This window comes from Columba livia, chromosome 4, assembly GCF_036013475.1.
Source record: "Columba livia isolate bColLiv1 breed racing homer chromosome 4, bColLiv1.pat.W.v2, whole genome shotgun sequence".
NCBI lineage: Eukaryota > Metazoa > Chordata > Aves > Columbiformes > Columbidae > Columba > Columba livia.
Window position 1 is genome coordinate 66867071 of NC_088605.1, and position 26889 is coordinate 66893959.

Consider the following 26889-nt stretch of genomic DNA (forward strand, 5'->3'; position numbering starts at 1 on the left):
TTTATTTTTCCCCTTCCGCACTGCCCCCCCTCCCTTTTTTTTTGGTTTGGTTCCTCTTTTTTAATCTAGGAGTGTGCCCAGATGAGCCTTTTCCAGAGAGGGGGTGTAGACAATTCGGTCCCCTGTCTCCTTTGGTTATGTACTCGGAACAACTGGTTTAATCTTTGTTCTTAGCTGAAAACAAAACAATACAAACAATATAACGTGCTTTTATTACAAATGTTTGCTGAATATAGTACATGTTAATGTGCCCTGGCTCACTTGCCTTTTCATGATGTTTCTTCAGGTTATTTTAAATCAATAAAATACTTGAGCTGGAACAAGGTTTTCAGAAGAGATGGTGGGTGGATTATAGCAATGAGAAGGTCTTTAGGCCTCATTGCTGATGATTAAATGAGATTTATCTGTTTCTGTAAGATAGAAAACAAAAGGCAAATACATGTATTTACTGATGACACTAATATGACCCCATTGACAGCAAACCAGAAAATGAGTTTATGAGCTGTTCTAAAACCATTTTATAATATCTTCTTGTAACCTAGTTTTGACAACCTGTAAAATACTCCTGCATACCAAATTTTACGACTTCCTGATTATTTGAACCCAAGTTGTTAATGTCTACTGAAGCTGATCTGAACGTGAGCTTTTATAATGCAATTTAAATCATGTTGAGAGTAGTCTGAAGTTGAAAATCAAGACCAGGAATGTAGAAAGTAAAAAGCTGAACAGTCCAAGTAGATGGTTATTCCAGAAACTGTGGGAGGCAGTCACAGCAGCCAGCCAAGTTTGTGTATAGTCAGCTGTACCAAATATTAAGAATAATTAATTGAAGGCTATTGGATGAAGCCACAGTAAAGCCTGACCTCATAGTCTGATGACAGTTAAAAAAACGTATTTTCAGAGAGGTCGCCTTTAGAAAGAAGGCTATGTAGGAGAGGCTTTTCATAAGTCAAGTAAAAATGAACATTAGTGGAATGTTTCTTTTCTTGGTATGTGATGCTTGGCATCTGAGCTTCCATTTTGTGGAATAGTTTTCTGTAAGGCAGTTTACCACACGCATTTCTAGTTGTGTAGATGTGGTCTCTTTCGATCAAACTATTTTTTTTCTGCGAGCCCAGCATTCCAAGTTGCCATCTTTAAGACAGCACATTGAGAGAGAATTGTAAACATTGTTTTCTTTTGGAAAAGATGAAACCCAGAATAATTTATTTGGTCCAGTGATTTTATTAAATAAAGTTCTGAGTGTGTTAGAGTTTGTGTTTAAATTCAGTATAGCAGAATGCCATTAGTCTGCCTGTACCTTGCATAGTTTTGAAGAAATCAAAGGTTTACACTTGCTCATTCCAGAGGATTGGAGGGAAAGGGGAGCATCCTTGATCTTCCTGTTGTCTTTGTAAAGAGCTACGTGATAAAACATTTTATTCACAAGTTATATGAAAGAGGGGGCAGGGAAGGGGAAACCAAACCTGCGGTAACCATATAGTTATAGGTAATAATAATAAAAAGTCAAGAAAGCATCCAAATGGCTTTGTGCTCTTTAATTTGGTCAAAAAACAACCTCCCCATTATCCCCCAACCCCTGTGACATTATCTCTTAGACTGAATTGCATGTTGTACTAGTTATGCACACAGCTAGTTGCTGTTGATGAATTGTGGGGTTTGCTCTTATTCTTAGTATCCCACTAACTCTTACTTTAAATGCTGCCTTGTTAGTCTGTTAGCATACTTGGCATAGCATTTTTAAATTATATGTATTTGCTAGAATAGCAAGTGCTTTAGGGCAAGAACAGAATAATCTTTAGGTATTAAAGTTCACAGAACTTTTGCCTCTGGGGGCTCAGATGTCCCTTTGCAAAGGGAAGATACTCATTCAGTTTATTTTCTTTATAGTTGCTAACCAAGAAAGTGACGTTCATTTCACTACTATTTCATTATGGCAAGCATATACTTTTGGTGATGACTTTGGCAAATGTTAAAACAGGGAGGGCTGGAAAGACTTAGTACTTCCTCAAATAATCTGACATACCATAAAGAAATATTGGTCGGGATTGGATGGCATGTAATATGCTGTGTAGCTCTCAATGTTACATATTTCAGGCTTGGTTTCTGTCTATCTGCCAAGATTGTCTTCTTCATTGTTATATTAAAACCAAGAAGAACAGAAACATGCCAGAAATCAGTCTTTCAATGGAAGGTAAACTTCATGTTTATTTATATTAGGAAATGAAATGAATGTATGTTTCTACTACTTTACTCTCAACACTTTTGCAGTTACAATTGTTTGCAGTTAAATAAACCTACCTGAAAGCTAGTGAAGGCAACAAAAAAATCTGCTATTGGCTACAACCACTTTTAGATCAGAGCTTTAATGTCTAGGACTGAGGTATGAGAAGTCAAGCATTTTAATCCAATGGTGAGGTGTTTTGCCTGTAGATGTGATTCTGGCATAGGAAGGCTTTTACATATAAGGTGTTAAGACAATCTGAGTCTCATGATGAAGTAAATCTTAATTTGAGGAATTCATTGCTTGCTCTCAAGATGAATGTAATATTAGAAATCTAGTTCTTAGTAATGTAGGTTGTGGTTGGTTGGTTTGTTTGTTTTTCCATATGAAGACTACCTTCCCAGTCATTACTCTTCAGGTAGAACTTATATTTAAAATTGTTTGCTTTTAATGTTTTTTCACATGAATCTTTGTTTAATTTTTAGATTATTTTTCTTTTTCTAATTTCTTAGACAAATGTATCTGGATGCATTTTAAGTAACTTGCATTGAGAATAACTTCTGCTACATACAACAGTCAGACATTGATAGTAGAATTTTCAGTGACTTTGCTCTATCTCAGTTCCAAATCTGCATCTTAGATTTTCAGTTTTTTTCAATAAGTCTTCACTGGGATAGATAGGTGACCAAAATATTTATTAATATTCTTACCAGTTCATTTATTTAGCTACATTTTATTAATCGGCTCTTTTAAAGCTTGGTTTAGTAATCTTTATTCAGGTCAATTGTATGACTTTGTATTATTTTGATGTTAGTGGCTTTTGGAACAGGTACCCTAGTGATCTTCTGATTTTGGCGATGAGAAGAATCTACTCCTGAAAGTGACTGGGCATGTTAGCTTCACATCTTCAGTTATATGATTTATTTAAGGTGTTAGAAAGTACTTGTTGATGGGTTTGAGGCACTAGTATTCTAATCTGAATTTGCAGAAAATCAGACACAATTTGCATAAGGAGATTTAGGAAATTTGGATATCCTTCCAGTGAACATGAAGTTCAGTTATTCTTGTGAAAACTCCACAAAATGTTAACAGAAGTCTAGGAATGAGCTTTCTGAACCATTCTGTCTCTGACAAGGTCAAACAACACTGTACCAGCAGCAGCTTCCTCAACATGGAAAACTTTTGTTCTCTATTTTGGCTGAAAAAAAATGTACCATGTTGTTAATGTCCTAATACTTCTTTGAGAGTAAGCAAATCAACAGTTGCTGTCTCAGGTTTCTTTTGCAAGTGTTTTTTAAATGCTTTCTACAGCATGTTAAAAGGTACATTTCTACTCTGTAGTGAGCTCTGTGATGGAGTCTGAAACTGAGGATGCAGAACTATTGAATGTAGCTGTTCTATTCTATTAACAATAAAAATCATGTTTTCAGCTAATTGAAAAAATGCAGTGCAGAAAACAATGCTTTTCTTTACATGACTGCTTGAATGAACACAGATTTTCGAAATTTCTAAGGGTTTAGAAAATGGTTTCCAGAAAGCAGGCAGTGTGTTTACTGCCTTCAGCAAAGACAACCATCTGCTTATTTTCAGTGATTTTTCTTTTTATTATTTTCTTGCCAGGTGTGCAAGGTAGAGTGTTTGCAATTGCATTTGTGAGCATTTTGAAGTAGCATACATGACAACTTTGGATCTATTTTTAAAATCTGGATGTAATTTCATTGGAGAGAAAAAGGCTAGCATATGGGGTAGTACATGTTGTTAATGGGCATTACAAGCAGCTTAGACATTATCTAAGCCTGCATAGGGTTTCATATGGTAGCTTATATGATGAACAGGAGCTCATTTTTTTCTGAATACTTGAATAGTGACATGGTATTCATTAATGTGGCATAATTCAATGATGTCCTGATTGATCTTGAGGTAAAACCACTCATGCAATAACAGTGAATGTCAGATATTACATCTTACTGTGAAGCCATTTGACTAAATTAGTTCAGTGACAACTTTTGTGTTTATTCACAATAAAATAGTTCTTAGACACATCAGTCTGAGGTGTTCTCATGTCTGGTGCATGCTTCGGATATGTGTATGCATATTAGTTTTTTTGGCTGTAGTGACTGACAATTAATTAAAGGTGGTGTAAAATGGGGCAACTTCTTGCCATGGGTTATCAGGCATGAAGTTGAATCAGCCTTGTTCTCTGTTCATGCCAAAGTCTGCCTATACTTAGGTATGAAACAAATTGCTACTTAATTACTTGCCATGGGAAATCAAAGGTGACTGCCTGTCTGGTCATATCACTCACCGGTAGTAGAAACTCCAAGGTGTCTCCATTGGTTACAGAAACTACAGGACATTTTGGTCTCAGTGGTTGAAAGGACCTCATCAATAGGTGGGTCCTAGACTAAGATGGTTGATTGAACTACAGCAGGCAGCCTCAACTTTTGTGGATTTACCCCTTTATTTAGAGGAAATAGGGATAAGGTCCTGTTTTCTGTTTTTAAACAAAACAAGACGTTATAGTATGTTATCAGTTACTTGTGTCTAGTTTTTTGAGGACTATTTGTAGGTCTTTCACTGACTATGTTGACTATAGGTACATCATATACTTCTTCTAGGTCTCTGATCTATGAAGAAGACCAAATCCTTTATTATTTAGCAGTGGTATCATTACTTAAGAGCATTTTTAGTTTGGTGACTTTAGAAAACCAATTAGAAATACTTCCGTGCTTGTATTCAAGTCCCATTAAAATAGTTTTAAAAATCCTTTCTGAATTTACCACTGTAGCTTGAGGATCTTAAGGAACACTCTCAAGCTACCTGGAAGATTTTGCTTAGTTGAGCTAATATCAACTGTATAGAAATTTTTCTACTTTAGTTTGTGATAAGCAAAAGTATGTTTCATTTCCTCTCCCAGAAAGACGTCCTCAGTTTTCCAACTATTTCCTTCCAGCAATAGTTGTGCCAGGCAGGTTGTCATGATGATTCTTGGAGTGGTTGGGTGATTAGAAAGAATGCCCCTGTGAGCAGACTGGGAGCTTTGTTGCAGAATGAATCCTGCGTAGTTCTCCAGGTCTCATATGGAGTAAATGGTAAGGATATTTGTATGAATGTTTCTAAAAGAGGGTTATCTGAGATAAAGGAAGCTAAGAAACGTTGTTCAGTATGGGGGGGGAGTTTTCATGTGGTGCTCCAGAAATGTACTTGCTGAGTCCTAGTTCTGTAGTGTAGAGAGGTAAATTGTAGTATCTTGTTAAATTTCTTTAGGAGCACATAAGCAGCTTGACACTATCATCCCATTTTCTTCCCTTGTTGTTATAGCTGGTGCAACTATCAGGGTTAGGGGGAATATACTTAAGCTACACAGTATATTTCTCATGCTTTCCAGTGCCACAGATTGGGGGATGCAGGAGGGAAAATCCCTTGTTGCTGTGGCTAGCAGAATTGCTTGGGCCTGCGGTGCAACATCTGTCTTAGTGACAGCCATCTCTGATCCTGTCTGCTTGGATATCAGAACAGATTTGCAGGCAGACACAGGTGTAAACATTTTAGCCTGTATTTGTTGATATGTAATCTAATTAAGCTGATTTTTCTCATTCGATGGTCATGCTTCAAAGCAGAAGGATGACTGAGGATTTCAGTGGACTGTTAGTGTAGAGACCACCCTTTGGAACGTATTCCAAACTTCATTTCAATTCATTAATAGTTAAATATGGATGGTATTTACATGCACTTTTTATTGAAAATGTAGAGTTGCTGGTGTTGTGTAGTTGGGAGATTTTTGATTGTTTGTTTGCTTTTTATTTAACTACCAAGATTATCTGGCTTTGAGTATGAGAAATATATTTGCGAGGCAAGACCTGGTATTTTTGTTTGTTTGTTTTAAGTATTGATTAAGGTTGGGATTCACTGCCATGGTGCTCAAAGATCAATTGCTTATTTAGGAAACTCACCTACCCATGCAGCCAGTGAAAAATGTTGCCAGTCTAGTTCACGTTAAGTACACATCCGTGTATTTGATGCAGTGTTATTTCTTCATGTGGTGAAAAAAGCAATAGAAAATACAGTGTGTATTAAAGGGATATATTGTATTCTTTTATCAATAGTTTCCTTACGTGTTAAGTCTTTGTGTTTAATGTCTGTTTGTGGATTGGCAGAGACTGAGAAAGCACAACAGAGATGATGGTATATTATTGAAGTGAATATAAATTTTTCCTATGTAATTTAAAGATCAGGCAAATGAAGAAGAATGGATGCAAAGATTGATAGTGTAATTTATGGTTTATAGAATAGGATCTTGATTGCTTTTCTTTTCAACCCAATTCCAGATCTGATGGAAATCTTCATAAGGCCTGCATGGTGGGCTTCTCTAACCCATGCTTTGGTACCTAAATCATAAAGCTATTAGCTTAAGTTTAGTTACTCAGAGATGTTAAACTGCAATGTTAACAATTTTCACCCAAAGTAAGGTTCTGCTCTGTGGATTACATATTTAGAACTGGAAGATTATTACAGTATGATCGATGGAGCACTTCTGCTAGGCAGGTGGCTTTTCAGGAGGTGAATATGCTGTTAACGTGTATTTTTGTGTGAATTTGGAGCTTGCTTTTATGGTTTGCCTGCACTCATTCTGCCCACATTCCTAATGGAAACAATGGTTCCAGTAACAAGCAGGCATTACTTCCCAAGGTGACAGTCACAGAGCCACAGAATGGTGAGGCTGGGAGGGGCCTCTGGAGGTCACCTGGTCCAACCCCGCTGCTTAAGTAGGGCCACAATAAAAATTTCATATTTACATTAAAGGCATTTTTAAAATTCTCATTGCCTTAGACTGGAAAAATAATTACAAACTCATAAATAGCAACTATAGACTGATTCAGGCTCATGTTGAAAAATGAAAAGCAGCACCCCCCCAACAGTACCATAGCATTAAACTTCAAGAAGTAAATTAAGTCTTTCAGAAAACTTCTCAGAGTAGGAATATCCTCAGAATGCAAGTTGTTCATTATTTTTACAGTCACATTTTGGATTTGAATTTGAATGCTGGCTGCCCAGGACCACATCTAGACAACTTTTGAACATCTACGTCTTTGAGGATGGAGGCTTCACAGCCTCTTTAAGAAACCTGTTGCAGTGCTCAGTTTTTGATAATGTTTCTGGGTGCATTTAAAATGTGTAGGTTTGACACTCTTCATTTCTGTTAATCTGTGTGTTTGAAAGTAAAACAACTCTTTAAATGTCACTTTTTCATGACACATCCCACATAAGATATGATGTCTTTCTTTGGAAGAACAGTAATAATTTTTGAAGACTTTCATTTGTTTTCAAAACTACAGTAGTTTGTTTTTATCTGAGAACAACATGTTGTCACCAGCTATTATTGCAATGGAATACATATTTTTTTTTCTTTCTAATGGTATCCTAAAAATCTAGGTAATTTCAGCACTCATACTTAAGACATATGATAGCGCATCTCTCAGAAACAAATACAGCAAGAATGTGAGCAATATAAATAAAAAGCCAGGAAGACAATCTAATTTTGATCTTGCAGAGCTGAAATCCCTAGCTTTTAGGAAACACCCACTCTGGATACTTCTTGGTGAGAGATGAAAAAGAAAATATGTTCATTATATAAATAAATCACATGGAGTAACAGTAAGACCATATGACCTTTTTGCATGGCTCTCTGTCTTCCGTACCATTGTAGATTCAAGTAATCTATTATTTAAAACAAGCCATTTTGAACATGGCAAAATGGCAGCTCTATTTTTTCATCAGTATCTCTTTGTTTCAAGTGGGAAATAATGACTTGGTTAAAATTAGGTTTCTATTCTATTTTCATTTTTTTCAGTGTAAGCCAGAATTGTGTCACAGTCATTCTACGGATCTGTAATGGTATCCAAAAGCTTCTGATACAGAGATGGCATACCTTGTGTGTGTAACTCTTTCTTTAAAATAGTGCATAGCAGAGAAAAATTGGGCAATTTACTTGATCAAGTGTTATGACTATTAGTAAAAGTTCTTTAGAAATATTGGTTCTACTACTATTGATGTTCCAGAGTGGAAAGAATAGGATGTCTCATTCACTGGTTAAGTTTGTCATGGTTATATCTGTAGTCCATTCTATAGGGCAGTTTTTAAAGTGGCTTCTTCACTTAGTGGACAAAACCTTAACATGTTTGTTTCCCCTACTAAATAATTAACAGCCCTGCACCTACCTGGTACACTAATTTGTTTACTGAAATAATCTCCTGATAAAATTTCAGCCATGCATAGTTTAAGACTGACTACTACTCATTGAGTCTACATATTAAATTTCCTTTAAAGAGGTATATGTGAAAGATATTCAAGTGAACTGTAAAATAGGATAAATGGAATTGATAAAAGCAGGTGTATTGGTCCTTAATCTGAAGATGGATCTCCATCCAAGGACAAGATGAGTTTTGCCCTTGCTAAATGAAAAAAGAAAAAAAAGGGCAAAACCCAACCAAACAAAAACCCCAACCAACCAAACAGAAGGAAAAAAAACAACAAAAACACCCAAACAAACAAACAACAAAACAAAAAAACAATAAACCACAAACAAACCAAAAGCATAACCAAAATAACCCATAGAATGTTTGAAAAAGAAATGAGGAATATAGTTTCAAAATGAGTTTTATAAGTTTCTGGGATATTTAGGGTTGGTGTGGTGCAGTAAGAGTTAACAATAATGAAAGCATATCTACCGAATTTGGAATTTGTATGAAAAATAAAAGTTGTATTTGGTGATAAAGAAGCAAAAAGATTTAGTGATGAGTAGTGGGATGGGAATGGGGACAGAAATGATAATTTAGATTGGGCTTGGAAGCTGGCTGAGCAACTGGTGAGATTATAGAAGAGAGAAGCAGCAAGTGCAGTGGAAAAATTGAATTCAGATATAGACATATTCTATTTGTGATGGTTGTCAGCTAAGGTTGAGATGTTTCTGGAGATGTGAAACTAGCAGAAATAGATGGATTTAGGAACTGGCTGTAGAGGGTGAATCACATCTCCTAGAGAGAGAATGTCATGAGCGAAGTACAAATGAGCCTAGAAAATATCAAGTATGAAAAAATAAAGTGAAGCATGAAGAACCATCAAAGCAAAGACCACTGAAAGACCATGGGTAATTGCAGGAATACGGAAACTCACAAATGAGCCGAAACTCTTTGGTGTTGGAACCAAATGGTGGCTGGAATAGCACAAGATTAGACAATGTCCTATCCCTTTTCTTCTGAATAAAGTTACTGTTGACCTTGTCTCTTATGACAGCACAAGAGAAATGGAAATTGAGGATTGAGTTTGATAACATGTAGGCTACAGAAGAAAATGGTTCACTCTTGGACAGTGTGTTGGAGGAGGAAGATGGAGCAATAAAAGTAGGTTGTGAGGAAAAGGAATTTGGAGAAAGTGATGAGAGACAGACTGAATGACCAAACATAGAAAAGTACGAGAAGAATTAGGTAGACTGTAGGAGTAAAATGTGGCATCAGAACAAGTGAAGGAGGAGAACTCAGAAAAGAAAGCTGGAAAAGGGGTAGTAAGATTCGAACAGGGAGGGACCTCTCAGGTTGCCTCAGTTTCTGGTGAGATCATAAGGAAAAACAGGACTTGAAGGAAAAGAGAGAGAGGAAAGAACATGAGCACCAGTGACCATACTGTCAGATTAGAGACCCAGGAGCCAGTCATGATGCTTGTTTGCTTAAGGAAAGGCTAAGAAAGGAGAGGAGGAGCTCGACAAAGGAAGCTGACACCAGTTGTTGGATTTAAGTTGCCCCTCTGTTCTGAAGTCAATAAAGGTACTTATAGAAAAAGATGAATACACCACAGTTCTTTGTAACCATTGAATACAAGATTCGCTCACAGAGCACAAGCATGCCTTAGTGTTTTACATGTTTGTATGTATTTAGTAAACAATTTTAATTGTGCTTATATGTTTCAGGTTCGTGGGAGTAAAGGTGAAGTTCTTTATATCTTGGATGCAAGCAATCCACGCCATTCTAATTGGCTGCGTTTTGTCCATGAGGCTCCATCACAGGAACAGAAGAACCTGGCAGCCATCCAGGTAGATTTGGTGGATTCCTGCTGTTTGCTTCCTGTCACTAATTTATTAATTTGGTCTCCTCTTTGGTCTTTATCTCTTGTAATAAAATTGCAAGAAATTCTTGTATATTTGTGCTTATATATAGTACCATAAATAAAAGATTGATAGGGTGAAAGATCAAAGAGGTCCTTAGATAGAATCTGATATTCTTTGAAGGGTTTATATTAATCCACTGTAATAGAATTGCACTAGATCACTTATGCGAACTATTCCTCCTACCTTAAAGTAATATGAACAGTTTACATTGGGGAGGGAGAGAAGAAAAAAAGAAGTAATTTCCAGACTAGTTAACTCACTACTTTAACAAAGTTTAATTTTCTTACTGCAGGGAGCTTTTGCCTGAATGCAGTTGTTTTCTTGTCAATGTGGAAATTAAAAAGATAGCTAGGTAACTATATACCTGTCTGAATCAGAACTAATGACTGAGAGGCCTAGATGTGTTTTATGCCAAACTCGAGTATGGACTTCGGTGTAAGGAAAGCAGAATCACGCATTTGCTTAATATTTTAAAATTAAATATAAAAATGTGACAGGTCTGAAAGCAAGCATGGTGCTTAAAATATTTCAGGAGAAAACAGACAATTGAAGGATGTAATTATCTCATAGGATGATCAGGCAGTGCTTGAAGATGAGTTAATAAAAAAGATAATTTCATTTTTCTAGTCTTGGCTGTGGATCTGAATTTATCCAGATTATTTTTCCATTTTTATATTTGCCATTTGCAGCATTTTGTGGTAATGAGTTCCACTGTTTTAATTACACATTATGTTGAAACATGCTTCTGTTTTTCTTCTAGAAATTTCTTGACTTGATTCCCTAGTCCTCGTATAACAATGAATAGTTGATTTTATAGAACTCTATTATATCCTTTCCCTCTTATTTGACAACTCTTTTCTCAAGCTGGAGACTCTTGGTCTGTTCAATCTCTCATTTTTGGAAGCATTCTGTGATTTAGCAGAATACAACAAAGTGATATTTCTTTGGTTACAGCAATTGTTCTTCTGGAGATTATGAAAGAAATGACCTATCAAACTATCAGCTCAGTTTTACAGTAAAATCATTTCCAGTTGCACATAAGTAAGAATTACACAGCTGTGTTATATTTTTTGTTCAAAATGTATACTTTCCAAAATGCTGTTTCAGGCCAACCCAAGCTATTTGCTCCTAATTCTCCTTTTTTTTTTTTAATTAGAAAGGGAAATACTAGGAAAAGGAGAATTATTTATCAGTATTTCTTAAAATTATTATTATGCTTTTTCATCATGAAATGACCTTTTTCTAGTATTTGCCTGCAGATCCTTAAGGAAAAAAATGAAAAACATGGTTTATTTTGAAACTAAGAAAAGCAATTTAAAAATATTTTTCCTTGTCAAGAAAATTTTATTTCTGATGAAATAAAAGAGGAAAAGAATACTAAGTAGTAAAAGAATACTAGTGAAACTCTAGCATGTAGTTTGGTGAAAGATGCATTGCTGCTGTTTTCCCCCTCCATCCTTTCCCCTCTATTTTTACTCAGGGGCACTCAAAACTCGTAATTTTAATTTGTGTTGATGACCTGTCCAACTACTTAAATCTGCTACTCACCAGAGGGGCTCTTTGCTTATTTGGATCTTAATCAAGCACTGCCTTGTGAGATTGCTGCTGTCAGCTCCCCTGCAGACCTGGTACCAGCCTCCTTCTTTCTGTCCCAGTTGTGAGCTTTTCTGGGAGTTCCATTCCACTGTTGTATCTCCTACTACACCTCTTCTGCTTGGCCTTTCTGCCCGCATCATGGCAGTTGAATGCTACTGTCAGCAGTGGTAGCACATTGAGAAACCTGACCGGTTACTTGCCAGGCTTCTCTCGATTTGTACCTTCTACTTTCCAAAGTTCTGGTTAAATGAGTGTCAGTCTGTGGTGTATATTTGCAACTTTTTTTCAGGTGATCTCATGACAAATGCAAATTCAAGGATGATCTGTAGAAACTGAACACTTCTTTCTTAAAGACCAATCTGTTTTTCTCCAAATTAAACTTCATTAGTCTCTGACGTTCCATCACATATTGCTGGCTGAGCAGGACCGTGATTTTCGCTGCTCATAATATTTCCTTGGACCTTGTTGCTGTTCCTGTTTTAGGTCATTGTGGACAGCTTGATCATCTGGTTTTCCTCTAGGCCTGTACTCTAGGTTGTCATCTTTGGCTCATACCTCATGAGTTCTTCAACATCCAGGCTACAGTTGAATTTTGAGTAACATATAAGAAAGAGCATTCACTATTCATCCATTGAGCAAAAACTCTTGTCAGGACTGACCTGAATGACTGTTTTATTATGCTTTTCCTGATGTCAGCGAGAAGTCAATGATTAACTTAGTATGACCACTGCCTATGCAATTATTTCTGTTTGTTTTCCTTCTGTCTTTGCCTCTCAGTTATACCAAGGCTTTGCATATCAAGTTCTATCAAAAGATTTGTTGTCCTGCTTATAGTACCAAATATGAAAGGTTCTTGTACGTGAGGAGTCCTAGGCATTGGTCAGTGATGAGCATGTCACCAATGCATAGGCAGTGTGACAGCAAATTACGGTCAATGATAGCAAATGCAAAGAAAGATGCACAAGAGGGAGCAGTGTGAACCATTAATGTTCATTACTGTATTTTAAATAAAACACTCAGTAAAATAATCCGAACTTCTGAATAGAAGTTTTAATGGAATATCCAATGTGTACCAGTGCCTGCTTGCCACTAAGATTATAGAATGATGTCTTACGAAGAGGAAAAATTTATGAGCTACATCAGTAGAGTTGTTTTAGCTTCATTATCATTACTCAAGTTATGTGGCTGTGAAAAGAAAAGTTGCATTGCTGAACAAGTACTTGAAATTGTTTCAAAAATAGAATTAATAACACGGATTATGACATCAAACAAAAATATCCTAATCTTAAACCAACTGCATGATTACATATTAAATAATAAAGTAGAATATGTCTGTATAGTTGTAGAAAGGACTAATTCATGAACTAAAAGGAGAAAATAGAATGATTAGAAATGGTTAGAGACTTTGAGTTCTAACCAGCACAAGAGAATTACCCTTGTAAAATGTAAATTTTCGACAGACGTGTTTTTTATGAAGATTTTTATTTTTGGTGGGGTTGTTTGAATTTTTGAACAAGTGTCAATTTTTATCTCTCAGTTCTACTGCCTACTTTTAAAAGTGAATCTTCAGCGGTGAGTCTCATAAGCTAAAACTGATTCATTGAGATTTGACCAACATTAATGATATTAACCTATAAAATGTGAAAATAAAGTAAACCACAGTTGTGGAACAGGGCCTACTCTTGCTTATGCTATGTCTGTTTTACATATGCTGAAGAACTTAATGCTAGTTGCATTCTTTGCAGCTGCCCCTCTGCAGTTTTCTAGGAGACTTTGTTCAAACTAACAAAACTGAACAGAAAATAAATTATTTCCTCATTTATTCCCACTAATGCTAATTTTCACTAATTCTCTCTCCCACTAGTTTTCTTTCCAGTATTCAACAGGAGCTTTTTTATTTACTCTGAGAACATTTCAAACCCTGATGGTGTCACTCTAGCAGTGATAAATGTTATCTCATATCTGAAATGAAGTGATCAATAAGCAGCAAAAGGTAAACTGATTAGTGCTCAGTATTAAAAGAAGATGAAGTAAATGCTTCTGCCCATGGATACAGATAAAGTAAACCACATACTGTCTTGATTGCAAAATAAGATGAACTAATCATAGCTTCATTCTACACAATGATCATGTTCAGACTCTGTGCAAAATGATTTCTGTGGTAAAAAAGCAACTTAGAGGGCATGGGAGTTTTTAAAGTAAGTTTGAGGGGTGGGGGAGTGTGGTGGTTGTTTCTTTGTTTGTTTTTAATGAGGGGAGGGGTGGGTGTGTGCTTAGTGGTGGGTTTTTTCATTATATTTTTTTTTTTTAATTATTTTTCCAGTAATGCTACATATTAGTAGAACTCTGGTTCTGGCTGCAGCTCTTGGTGTTGGTGTGGGGACCATCCTGGGCAGTGAGTTCTGCCCCATTCCTGAGGGGAGCTGTGGTCTTTGGGCCATCTTTGATTGGGAATGTACAGGAAACATTTTTAACAGCTGTGCCCTGAGTAATACCACTGTGTGACTGCTAGAGAAGGATGGAAAAAGTTGGGTACTACCTGTGTATGTACCAATTGCTTTTCTGAACATTTTGAATAGCTGAATTGCTGGAGGCTTCTCTAACTTATTTCAAGTAGTAAATGAATGATTAAATCCTCTACTATATTTAAAGCAGTTTTAGAATTACAACTTTTGCAATAACAGAAACCATGTGAACTGTAATTTATTTTGCCCTGGGCTTTCCCAAGCTATTTACTTATAAACATGACTTCTGATATGTAGCTAAACTGCATTGTAATTATCATAATCAAAAGGAAATGGCTTCTATAAAAAAATCTCCTAAATCCCACAGTTTTGGTGGGGTTTCTTTTTCAGTTTTCAGACTGGTAGAGAATGCTATTTTCAGTTTTCTTTTATCCAGAATGACTAAGTTTATCTGTTTGTCAGTTGCAATTTTATTAAACACTCTCTGCTGGAGATTACTATACAAAACAGATCCTGTTATTAACATTGGAACTGTTTGATAAACAGAATTGCAGCCAGATAGAGCTTTAAATTAAAATATTTTTTTTTTCATTAACAGACAAACACTGATATGGTCTCCTATAGCTTAGAAAACAGTGAGTTAGAATAACGAATAGCAAAAGCTGTAGAGGTGAAGGAGGATATTTAGTGTGAAGTGGTAGAGTGGTTTAAAATCATATTTCACGAATGTGTGTTTGTTAGCATGACATGATTCAGTGATGTCTTGGTTTATTTTGAGGTAAAAAACCTCTGTGCAGTAACAGTGAATGTCTTCAGACGAAGTTTAGTATGTAAGAGACAGTGCTGTAAGAAGTGTAGTAAAACTAGACTATCTAAAAGACAAGAGTGAGGGGAGGAGACACAAGGCAAGCAAGCACAAACTGTTAGGCTGCTTAATAAATTTTCCTGTTGTAGTGCAATTCTGTGACTATTTGAAACTTACTGGTGGCTTGAGTGCTACTAAGGAAATATTAATTTATTATGCAATGTAAGAAGTAACACACGCATAGTTCTTGGCTTCTCGCATGGTCAGAGGGGAGAATTAGAAACCTACTTGATTCTTGATTTTTTGGTAGGAAAAAGGAATTTTTAAATTTCAGGGTCATATACCTTTATCTGTCATTGCATGCATACTAGTGCTGCTCAGATATTTTGTTATTCAATAATTTAAAGTGAGAAGTTTCTGAAGAGTGAAATACGTGTTTTTTTTTCTGTGAGATTCCTTAAACTATACCTGTTACATTTTTGATATTTGTAATAAGAAATTCAGTAATACCAAGCAACTGTGAGTGTAAAAATCATTTAGACCCTTATTGACACTGAGATTACAGAATCTTTTTTTAAAATTTAAAAGTAGCCCATTTCTGATTTTAGGCACTCTTAATACTAAAGTGCGGCACAGTGTGGTTTGAAAAAGACCTGCTATTCTTACCTCTCTGTGGATTTCTAAGAGTATCTCTTCCCAAGTTTTGCTCTCACTAAGTGCTTTATCTCGCTGAAATACTGTTCTATGAGGTAAATTTTGGAATATGACATTTGTCATGAGCACCACAAATTTTTCTTAAATGTGTGGGAAGGAAAGAGTAAGTGTTTTAACATTATAGGATAAATGGTAGCTTTTAAAGTAAATGTAGTTGTCATCTGCATGTGTTATTTTGGATGGGGAGCATGGTGGGAGAGAGGCACGTGAAGGGAGGAGGGAAATCCCTGCAGGAATCAAACTCTTGTTGCTTCAGGGCATTGAGCTGCAGGATTGTCTGGGAGTGTAGGCAGTTCTAAGAAAGACAGCGATAAGGAAGAGTCATGTGTTGGAGTATATAAAGGAAGATGTGTGTGCTCATGTTACTTGCCAAGACAAAAGTCGTTGTGGGCGCAAAGGGAAGCTTGGTAAGGATTCTGAAGGCTGGGTCTGAGCCAGCTGACTAAGCTCTGGAGTGTGGAAAAGCCCTACTTTCCCTCTGGCAACACAAGGCTATCTACCTCCTCCTCCTCCTGTGCTTTCACTCTTGAAAGCTGATGGCGCATCCATGTTGCTGTTTTGGATGAAAGTGTGATGAAAGCTTCTTGGCCCATGTTCCCTGCCTGCCTCCCCTCTTAGAAAGCACCCATGAAGGTGTATGTGGCTGTATGAAAAAGCCAAGAATCTGAATGGGAGAGGTACCTGCAGTGGAGTGAAAACAGGACAGCAAGAGCTGTTGAAACAGGGAAACTGTATTTGCCGGGAGGGTTAGTTTGGCTCACAGCTTAAAAGATCATGGTCAAGGCAGGGAGTGAGAGAAGCAAAGTGGGCTAGTAAACCCGGAATAGGATGAAGGGAAGTTGTGATGCCATCATGACCAGCACTTTGAGTTTTCTCCGAAGGACCATTGTGGCCAGGTGCAGATGAATGTTGTTAACAAAACATTCAGCATGCCCTTAGCAGATGAGCAGTTGAAACAACTGCAGATATGTCCTTCCTAAATGGGAGGATTATTAAAATAGTTCAAAATATTTTTTTTTTTTTTTTTACTGCATTCACTGTATCTAAGTCTTCCTGCATGTAGATAAATGTGTTTCATGCAGGTGCTGGTGGGAGACACTTAAATTCCTCTGTGGTTTCTGGAGAACTTCCATTGGTTTGATGGAAATGCTGCCTGAGGAACTACTGCAGTGTGGGTATATCTGCATTAATTAGCACTTGGAGTACCTGACTATTAGCATTTATTTGGCTGGAAAAGCCAAACAAATTAGCCTTGGAGGATGAACGAGTTTGAGCTCTGTTTTGTTTTGGGTTGGCACTGAAGTTAATTTCTTTTCAACGCAAATGCTGCCAAGATCACTCAAGCATTGAGAGCCCTTAGTATTTATTCGGTTAATCATCTTACTAACCAGAAGAGCACAAACGGGAAAAGATCTCTTTAGACACAAAGAACTATAAAATAAAACCCAGATGCACAGAAAGGAAGTACAGAGATGGTGAGGATGCAGCAGAATTGACAAGATCTTGGTTGTTAGGATTCATGCTTTTGGTCTGGGTTAACCTGAATAATTAGTTCTGGTTGCCATTCTTCTGGATTTGCTGTGTGATGTAAGATGTGTCACATATGATCTAATTGAAAGGTGCACTATGCAGGTTGTGGTGTGTTTATTTTTTTGGCAAACCAGTAATAGGTATGTGCTTAATTTATAAGGTTGTTTTGCTTTTAGAATAAGGTTGTCCTAAACAGTGAAATATTTATTGGAGGTTTATCCCAGTGGTTTTATCCTGTCTAAGCGGAGATTGAATGTAGAAACACCTTTTACTCATGTCACAGAGTACATGATTTGTTTCGTGTTTAGACTGTGGGTCTCTGTTGGAACTATAAAGGACTCAGCATTCCGATTCAATGTGAGTCACGCAAAGCCATTTATTATGGAAACAAGACTCCTTATATATGCAGCTATATTCTAATCACACGTCCACGCTCCAAGCATGGATTTGCTAAATGAGTATCATGGGCTGTCCACGTGCTGGAGTCTCACTGATGATAGGTCTGATGACTCATGCCATGCTGAGGTCCTGTATGCCCCTCTTTCTCACAGCAGATTCTGTTCTCAGCTTCTCGAAGCGGCCTTAAAATTCCTTTGAGCCTGACTAATTCAGCAACAAATCTTTACCTGTCAAAATCCCTCCACAGATCTCTGCAACTTGATAGAGGCATATGAAAACCAGCATCTTCTAGACGTATGCAGAAGTGAGGGTGGCATACTGACATCTGGATTGCAGAATATATATTGAAAAAGAAAAGGCATAATCTGCTTTGTTTTCAAATGCTGCTGTTGAGATAAGAACAGAAAAGTGGTGTGTCCTTGAAAGCAGCAGCTGTTTCAAGTCTACTGAATTAAATAGGTTTCACTTCTGTGTGACAATATCTTGTGTAATATATAACAGACCTTCTGAAGCTCAAGGAATAATAATACATCTCTGTTGACAGTTTAATCCTAGTATATCACAAAAATTAAAAACCATTATCTTATCCTTGCGCTATGAAGCTTGTTACAAAATATATGGCTAGATGTAGTGTGAAGAAGCTTCAGTTAACTTTTCTGGATGTTAATCAGATAAACTTTAAGATTTATGATAGAACTTGGAAGTCTTCATTGAGTAGAAATGGATCTCCTTTGGAGCTTCAGGTAGTACTTAATGTAGTTGGTTCACATACAGCAAAAAAAAAAAAAGCAGCTTTGTATATCAGTGTAGGAGACAGCTGGTTTTCCTATAGCTCTCTCCTGCCCTGTGCCAACCTTGGTAACTCTAAGCAGTGTCAAAGACCAAAATTATTAGCCTATGTATGTATTTGGAAGCTTGTTTATTCATTGTGGAGGAGGTTTTGGAGCTTGTTGTTCTGTAGTTTTTCCTCTCATGCAGAATCTAGGTTGCATCTTTGGCCTTGTCTGGGTCTGTGTATCTACGCTGACGTAAGCCAGCAGAGGGTTTTGATCTAGTGGTTTAAAGTGCGTTTACAGATGTGCCTGCAAACTTTATAAAGAAGATAACTGACCAGGCTTGAAAGCTGGCTTGTGAAGAAGGCTGGGAATCTTGAAGAGAGAGAAAAGTATAACACTATGTGAACACACTACTGAAAGCTGGATTATAATTCATGTGGGCAACAGTGGACAGAGCTAAAGCTGTACTGGTGATTTACATTTTGTTGTTTTTCTAAAATTGGAATGTTTCATTTATATACCCTGAAGTTCTTGTCAGACAGAGTGTGGCAGAAGAGGACTTCAACATCACCATCGTCTTGGTCTAGGCCACAGTGCAAATTGGAAAAGCCTCACAGGTGAGGCAGGGGCAGGTTTCCACAATATAAGGACACTTCATCCATGCAGCCACACTGGGAAAAAGTCTCAGAAAGGCTGTTCCAGCATTGTGTTCACTGAGGAATGCAGCCACACCATCCATAGTTGAGGTCTAAGATTAGTTCATGGTCCCATTTAGGGTCTCTAGAATTTGCTTTTTCTGACACAGTTATTGCCTCTACTTACTGTTTGCAACAGGAAGGGGAAAATATATTCTATCTGGCTGTGGAAGATATTGAAACAGACACAGAACTTCTGATTGGGTACTTGGACAGCGACATGGAAGAGGAGGAGGAGGAGGAGGAAGTAACTGTTATCCCAGAAGATGAAGACAGTGGCGGCAATAAAGAAGTGCAACCAGCCGGTCAAAAAAGTGCAGGTGAGCAATATGTAAAAATAGGATAACTTGGGAGCTTAAAAGTGGTAACAAAGGAGAAAGAGAAAACTAACTCTATAGGACTGGGGAACTGGAAGGCTCACGAGGTTTAGCCTGAGCTTTTGTATGATTTTTATCTCTTTATTTTGGTTTGAGTTTCCTTTCTTTGCCTAGTAAGAAGCAGCCAGCCCTGCGCAATACTGAGCGAAAGAATGAGCCATAAGAAGTTACCATTGATTTTTGAACTGAAGATGGAGTTAATTTCACTTGGCTATGGTCTTATGAAAGCTGTTTTTGTCTATAGAAGAGGGGTAGCTTCCGTCTTACTTAGATAGAAGAGAAACAAACCTTTTCATAAAGCTGTTCAGCCAATCCTAAAGTAAGATGTCTAAGAAAAAGTAGGTGACCTGAGCTGTCTGGTGAATTCTCAGCATCATTATCGAAGTAGAGACAACTTGAATGACTAATTTAGGTTAACAGTGGAAGTCACACCAAACTTAATCCTTTTCATCTGTCTTCAATAATGCTGATGGCAATCCACTCAAGATAGGCTGTCTATAATCCATTGAGTGACAATGTGTTTTATGAAATTTGTGATGCCGTTTTGCATAATCTTTTCCTGGCAGACAGTGTCTCTTAATGTAATCAGAATATGCCCTGAAAACTATTTCTTTACTGGTTTTGCCTCCAATCATGCAGATCCCCTCACCTGTAAAGAGGACCATGCATGCCCAAACTGTGAATCCAGTTTTGCCAGCCAGGAGATTCTGGCTGAACATCTTCAGACTTTGCACCAAAAACCCAGTGAGGAAAAGGAGTTTAAGTGCCGAAACTGTGGAAAGAAATTCCCTGTTAAACAAGCTCTACAAAGACAGTGAGTAGAAACAAGAGGCTTTTTTTTTTTTTTTTTCAGGGATCATTTAAATGAATTTAATTCAATAATTTATTTCTCTTGGCTTAATCACAATTTAAGCTTTAAATGGTATGTATTTGTACCCTTACCCTTTACATTAGTCTTTTAATAGATTAATTTTTTTATATTTGTTGGAGGCTTCAATTTGAATCACAAAAATATCTGTAATTTAAGTTTCAAAATCATACACTGTAGACTAAATCGGATGTGCTGTTTGGTGCAAACCCCTCCATCAGGGGACTATTTAGTAGTTTAGGAGATGTAATATTTTTTTTTTTGCTGTGAGTGTCATTACAGGATCAGCATAAGATATAGAAGAAAGTGAAATATTATCTAGAACAACGAAGAAAAGGAAAAACAATGCTTCACATGTGCTCAATTAAATATTTATATGATAGGAAAAAATAAGAACATAAGACATCGGACTTAGCAGCACATCTTTACTGTCCTTGATAGTGTAAATATGCAGTTTTGTCACTGAAGTCATAACCTTACAATTACATTTTTTACAAAACCATAATTGATTTGTCTTTTGTTGCTTATGTATTTTGGTTTTTTGCTTGCAGTTAAATAAATATATTAATCGTTATTATGCATTTAATTACAGGTAGTACATTAGGTGCCTAAGTATAATTATAGATAGTACATTTAATCTGACTCTCTCATATTGGAAAGAAACACACATTACACAGAATGTGCTTTAGGCTGCTCTTGTAATAAATTGATCTTTCTTACATCTAAATAGTGTGAACATTCCTAGAACTGGTAGCTGTGTATGAGCTCTTTATACTTTCACGGAAATAAATAAAATTATATAGCAGAGAAATATTTAGTGGAAGTGATTAAATGTTTTCTCTTGAATGTATACTTGTTTCTTCTAGTCTATAGCAGAAGTTGGATTTGTGCTGTGTAGATAGTTAAGTATATTTTTACATCACGCAAAGTAAGATTAATCTATGTGAGGATACAGCAGTATGATCCTGAATCTTTCTGTTTATATGTTGGATTGGTCCCACTAAATTCCAGGAGACTTCACCTATCGCCTACTTAAACCTTTGTAGAGCTGTATGAATGTTTTTAGCTACAGCAAGCCTGTGTGAGTTGTAGGATGTTACCCTTATTTTTTGTTTTCTTTTTTTCTTTAGTGTACTTCAGTGCACAGAGAGTATCAGCCCAGGAGACTCTTCCAGAAGTTTTCAGTGCTCTGTTTGCAATACTTCCTTCAGCTCAGAATCGAGGTTTTGTGTCTGAGTTACTGGACTGCTGTCATATCATTGCTGGCCTCCCTTTGCATGTTAGCTTTCAAGCTGGTTAGTTTATGTGAATCCTAACAGTGAAAGAAGCCAAATGCTTTCATTCCTATTTGCTGTAAGTAATGCATGAGATGGCCTTGGAACTCTGTAGTGCAGCATGTGTCAAGCTCAGAGTACTTGCTACATGTTGGGTTTCTGTAGATACTGCTTCATTTGTTTGTGGTGTGTGTTTGTTTTTTTTTCTGGTCATCCGGTATAGTTATGAACAACACAAGGAGGCATGCAGAGGGGATGCCAGATTCATATGCAAGGCAGATAGCTGCGGGAAGAGGTTCAAGAGTAAGGATGCCCTGAAAAAGCATAAAGAAAATGTTCACAGTGGTAAGAAAGAGTTTAAAGTTTCTTCTGAAAACAAAAACCAAAACCAAACCTGTCTAACATGTTCTTAGGCTTAAATTTGAAAATCAGAGTAAATATTATCTTTGGTTTCTTTTTTGATGGATTCATTTGTATCAGAAGAAAATTAAGAAGTTACGAATTGCAAGAGTAAGTATTCCTGATCCCCCAGCGAAAAATTGCTGTATACCAGATGAATCATTAGCCTGCTGCAGAAAATGTAATAGGAATCTGGGGAAGTTTAAAGTAGGCAAATAAGAGATAAGCAAAACATTTCAGTAGTGTGGAAAATCAACCACTGGCAGAAACTGCTATAGGAAGTGTTGAGTTCTTGATCTTTTGGTGTTGTCAAGACACAAGAGGATGTCTTTCTGGAAGACATGCTTCACAAATGATTAAGCTTGATGAGGGTATTGCATAAAATTCTGTAGCCTCTGTTGTGCAGGAAGCCAGACCAGACAATCCACTATTCCCTTTAGGCCCTGGTGGTTTTTAATATCTGTGCACCATGAATCAACAGTTTTCAGACTTCACTCTGTTTTCATGAAAGGGCAGAATACTGCTCTCAGGTTCACAATGGAGATCTCAGTTCTGGCATTCTGCTATCTCTGCATGTCCCTTCTCCATGTCAATGGACAATCAGTATGTGTGGGGACAGCAGAATACCAGAGTGCAAAGAAAACAGTCTTTAGTTGATGATGACAGCACTGAGATGCTTTGTAAGATTTTTCATTACATGAAACCCCTTCCTTCTGCCAAACCGTTAGAGAGTACAGAAACCCTTCCATAACCATTCTTATAGAATAACGTCTCCTTTTGTCAGTATCAGTAAGATATTTTTTTTCTTCCATGAGCATTGTAATATTTCGGCTTAACTTTGGTCAGTTATGTACAGGTATACAGATTCCACAATTCTCTTGAATGATCACCCCAGGCATGACTGAGATCAGACATGTGGAAGATATTTTTGCTTTGCCTGTAAAATTAGCAGAGCTTTTATTTTACCAGTTCAGAGTCACAGAAATCCCAACTGGTGTAAGTGCAGGAGGGAAAATAACTTACTACTTTGGAGGGATACTTCTAAAATTCCTTCATCTCTTGTGGTACCTGAAGGCAAGGGAAAGTATAAAGGATCATTACATGTGTTGCCTGTTATGCAAAACTATGAATGGGTATTTGCTATCACCTTTCTCTCCTCTGAAAAGCTCTTTTTAATGTTCTTGTAAGTCAAAGTATATTCAAAATCAAAGTGTATTCATGTATTTATGTGTATATCAGTATATATCAATACTTAGATGCATTTGCTGTTAAAAATAATGTGAGATTAGGTACTTTTTTAATACTATAAATTAAGGTATTGAACCACTCAATTGACAGGGTATGTTGTAGTAGGAAGCATACCTTGTGTCAGGCTTTCAGTCTTCTTGCTACACGTGGGCAATCTTCCTCATGATTATTTCTCTTTTCAGGAAGACTTATCCATTGTGACAGTATGACCTAATTTGGGCGTACTGAGTTTACATTCAAAGTCTTTGCAATTCTGTATGTTCTTAAAACCTGCTATTAGATTATTTAATTTCTTTGTACAAACTGTGCATTGGAAATACAATTTTTTTATTTGGAAATAAAACTAGATAACAAAATGGTCTCAAAATGAAATAAGATTCTACACAAATTCCTCTGTTATGGTGCATCACTATGAAATATATAGGCAGGCTATGGTATATAACTATGACATATGTAGTTTAGCTGTGTTTTCTAGCTTAGCTACTCTAGTTTTATCCTGATCAAGTCTTAGCAGAATGGGGACACTGAAGATTGAGACATGTTTTGCTAAATGTAGTCACCATGGGCTAAGAAATGCTAGTGTTTCTAGTTGCAGGACACTGTGGATCATTCAAGATTAGAAGTAATTTTGACATATTTTAGCAAAATGTAATTATATATTTTGTACATTTTTTTAAAAGTAGTCTTGTTTTAACAATATAATTAATAAATAAGTCTTGTTATTGTTGTCATTTGAAAGATAGTACTTTTGCATGAGAAATTACTTTTACAAATGTTAAACAGAAGTGCTCTTTCTGGAATTGCAGTGTTTACACTCAGGCTCTTGGCATCAATAGGTGGAAAAAGATACCCATTAGGAGCATGTGTTTTAATCACAGTTAGTCAAAAGATCTAGCTTACTACTTATGTTAGGATACGAAAGGAATGACAAATCTGCTTATATCGTGTGCTAACTAACAAAATGTAGTAAAGCACAGCATTTGTGGTCTTAAGTGAACCTAGGAAGATCAAGGAAGATCAGATCCCTGTTTGTGGCAATTCCTGCTCTTCAGGGTGATTTATCTTTTGGCAGCTTTAGGAACCACTCAGTGACTTCCTTTTGATTATGTTAGTGAAAAAAATTCAGTGTGCAGACTGACTTGTTGCGGCTAGACAGCTGGTGTGGTTGCCTTATTTTACTTCATGCACCAAAGTTCAGAGTGTATCTTATGCCTTCTTGAGGCATCTTCAGATGAGGGCTCTCAGGACCAGCTTTTTGTTTTATTTTGTCTATGTTAATGTTTTAATGTATAGTTTAGAGTAACAATTGAAATCTTATAGGGCTGTTTTAATACTAAAACAGATATATGGGCTTTGGAGGATTGTCATAGTGATTACTTTTGTTTTCTCTCCAAAATGTGAAGCTTAACTAAATAAGTCCAGGTTTAATTATACTCCCAAGAAAGAAATGGGAAAACCAAATAATCAGAGTCTTCATAATATGAATTCTTTAGGACAGCAAGATCAGGAAAGATATAGGATGCTGAGAGTCTGAAAAACTGAGCTGGAAGCTCTCTGAGTTTGTTTTTGATCCATACTTCCTCTCTGCTTGACTATAACAATACTCACCTCCTCTTGGGTTCTGTGTCTGTTCTCTTTAGTGTTCAATGTAATGTGAACCTTTTTTACATAAGCTAGGAAATTTCTTGCATGTAATTATAAAAAAAGACTTAGGTTTATGGTGACTTTGCCTTATAATAAGATGGCTTTTTGGGTTACTCAGATTTCAAAATGTAAATAATACATAAGCCAAATTAAATGCTCCATCACTTTTTAAAGCAACTGTGAAAAGGGAAGAAAAATACATCTGGTAGCTGACCTGTAGCTTGTTTTGTAATTTACATTTTAGATGAGATTTGAATTCATGATCTGGTGTTAATACGAATTCCTCGTCTTGTTTAGTTAAAGACCACAAATGATATGTTATTTTATATAGTAGAATTCTTAATGCTTTCTGAATAAAGAAAAATGGGAAATGGTGGTTTTTACTTCACTTTGAGATCTTTTTTTATCATTTCTACACTACTTCCTTTCAGGAATGTTTCTGTTAAAGGTCTAGTATAAAGTTTTTTAAGATACTAATTTTATTGACTTTGGGAAGAAATAAACTCTACAGTCATAAAATGATTTGTTCTTAGTTGTGAATTGTGCTTTTTATATTAGATTGGTAGTGTGTGATACCATCTATTTGGAGTTTGTTTGGGTTTTTTTTGTTTTCTTTATGGTTCTAGTTTTCTTGATTTACATTCCATCAGTGACTGGTTTGGACACCCACAGAGCTCTCCTGATAAGGAACACTTTGAAGATGCGATACAAATGTAAAAATCTTATGTCAGTCAAATGACCTGTGAAAAGTCAGAAATTCAGTGGAAATATTTAGGTTCTTTCTTAGTGCTTCCCTTTTAAGATGTTGATGTTATTTTGTTTCTGTTTCAGGAAATTCTAGGAAGAAGCTGATGTGTTCAGTGTGCAATAAGAAGTGTTCCTCAACAACAAATCTCCAAGAGCATCGAAAGGTCAGTGAGATGAAGGCTAACCCACAGCAGGATTTGACTTCACTAAGATGTGAGACTGTGATGCTTAGGTCACTTGAAAGCTGCTGTAATGCAAACCTTTGAGTAATCTCTTTCACGGTTACAAAGCCAATGTATTTTATTGTGGGTATTTATTTTTGTAATCACAGTTGGTTAAATGAAAAGTCATCCTAAAGTTTTAATGTATCTTTTACCAAATACAAGGAAGTTTATGCTTGTATCGTTTATGTATTCCAACATTAAGTTGAAGTTGCCTGCTGTTCTTCAGCATTCTTAAACACTAAGCTAAACGTAAAGCTATGTTATGTTATGCACATCAACGCACAATACATACAGAGCATAAAATAGGTTCATGAACCTTCAGTTTTTGTACAAAATGCAATCAGTCTTTCTTATTTGTGATATACCAGAAAGGGTGTTACTGTAATGTAGTTTAGCAGCAGTAATTTTTTTTGTTCCTTAAAAGCAAATTCTTTGTCTTTTTGTTTATGTGTATAATGTTTTATAACCAGAACAGGAGGGGTTAACAGTGTGGAAAGCAACTCTTGGAAATAAAGGAGTTTGTATAGAAATACAGATGGACTATGAATATGAGATTCTGAATCCATTATACCCAAAGGAAGTCCCTGCAAGATTAATTTGATAAATCACTAAAACCCAGGAGATTCTGTTTTTGCAAAAAGCTACATTGTTCTGTTTATCAGTTTAACTGTAAGTCTTTACTAATGCCCTGGTTATAACCTGAATCCGTTGAGGACATAGATTATATCAATTAAAATATGTTG

At 36.4% G+C, this 26889-nt stretch overlaps 1 protein-coding gene across 12 annotated transcripts in view; it reads left to right on the forward strand.

Moving 5' to 3' along the window:
- Nucleotides 1-26889, forward strand: part of PRDM5 (PR/SET domain 5) — an 83940-nt gene that overhangs the window by 6590 nt on the left and 50461 nt on the right. For 11 of the 12 annotated variants that reach the window (XM_065062177.1, XM_065062174.1, XM_065062180.1 and 8 more), the window contains exons 3-8: nucleotides 10188-10310; nucleotides 19505-19685; nucleotides 20382-20556; nucleotides 21741-21833; nucleotides 22108-22229; nucleotides 26007-26086. In XM_065062177.1, the coding sequence (XP_064918249.1) occupies nucleotides 10188-10310; nucleotides 19505-19685; nucleotides 20382-20556; nucleotides 21741-21833; nucleotides 22108-22229; nucleotides 26007-26086 (774 nt within the window). Of the gene's footprint in view, nucleotides 1-5193; nucleotides 5317-10187; nucleotides 10311-19504; nucleotides 19686-20381; nucleotides 20557-21740; nucleotides 21834-22107; nucleotides 22230-26006; nucleotides 26087-26889 lie in introns of those variants that run through there. The other variant, XM_065062173.1, reaches the window with a different exon arrangement.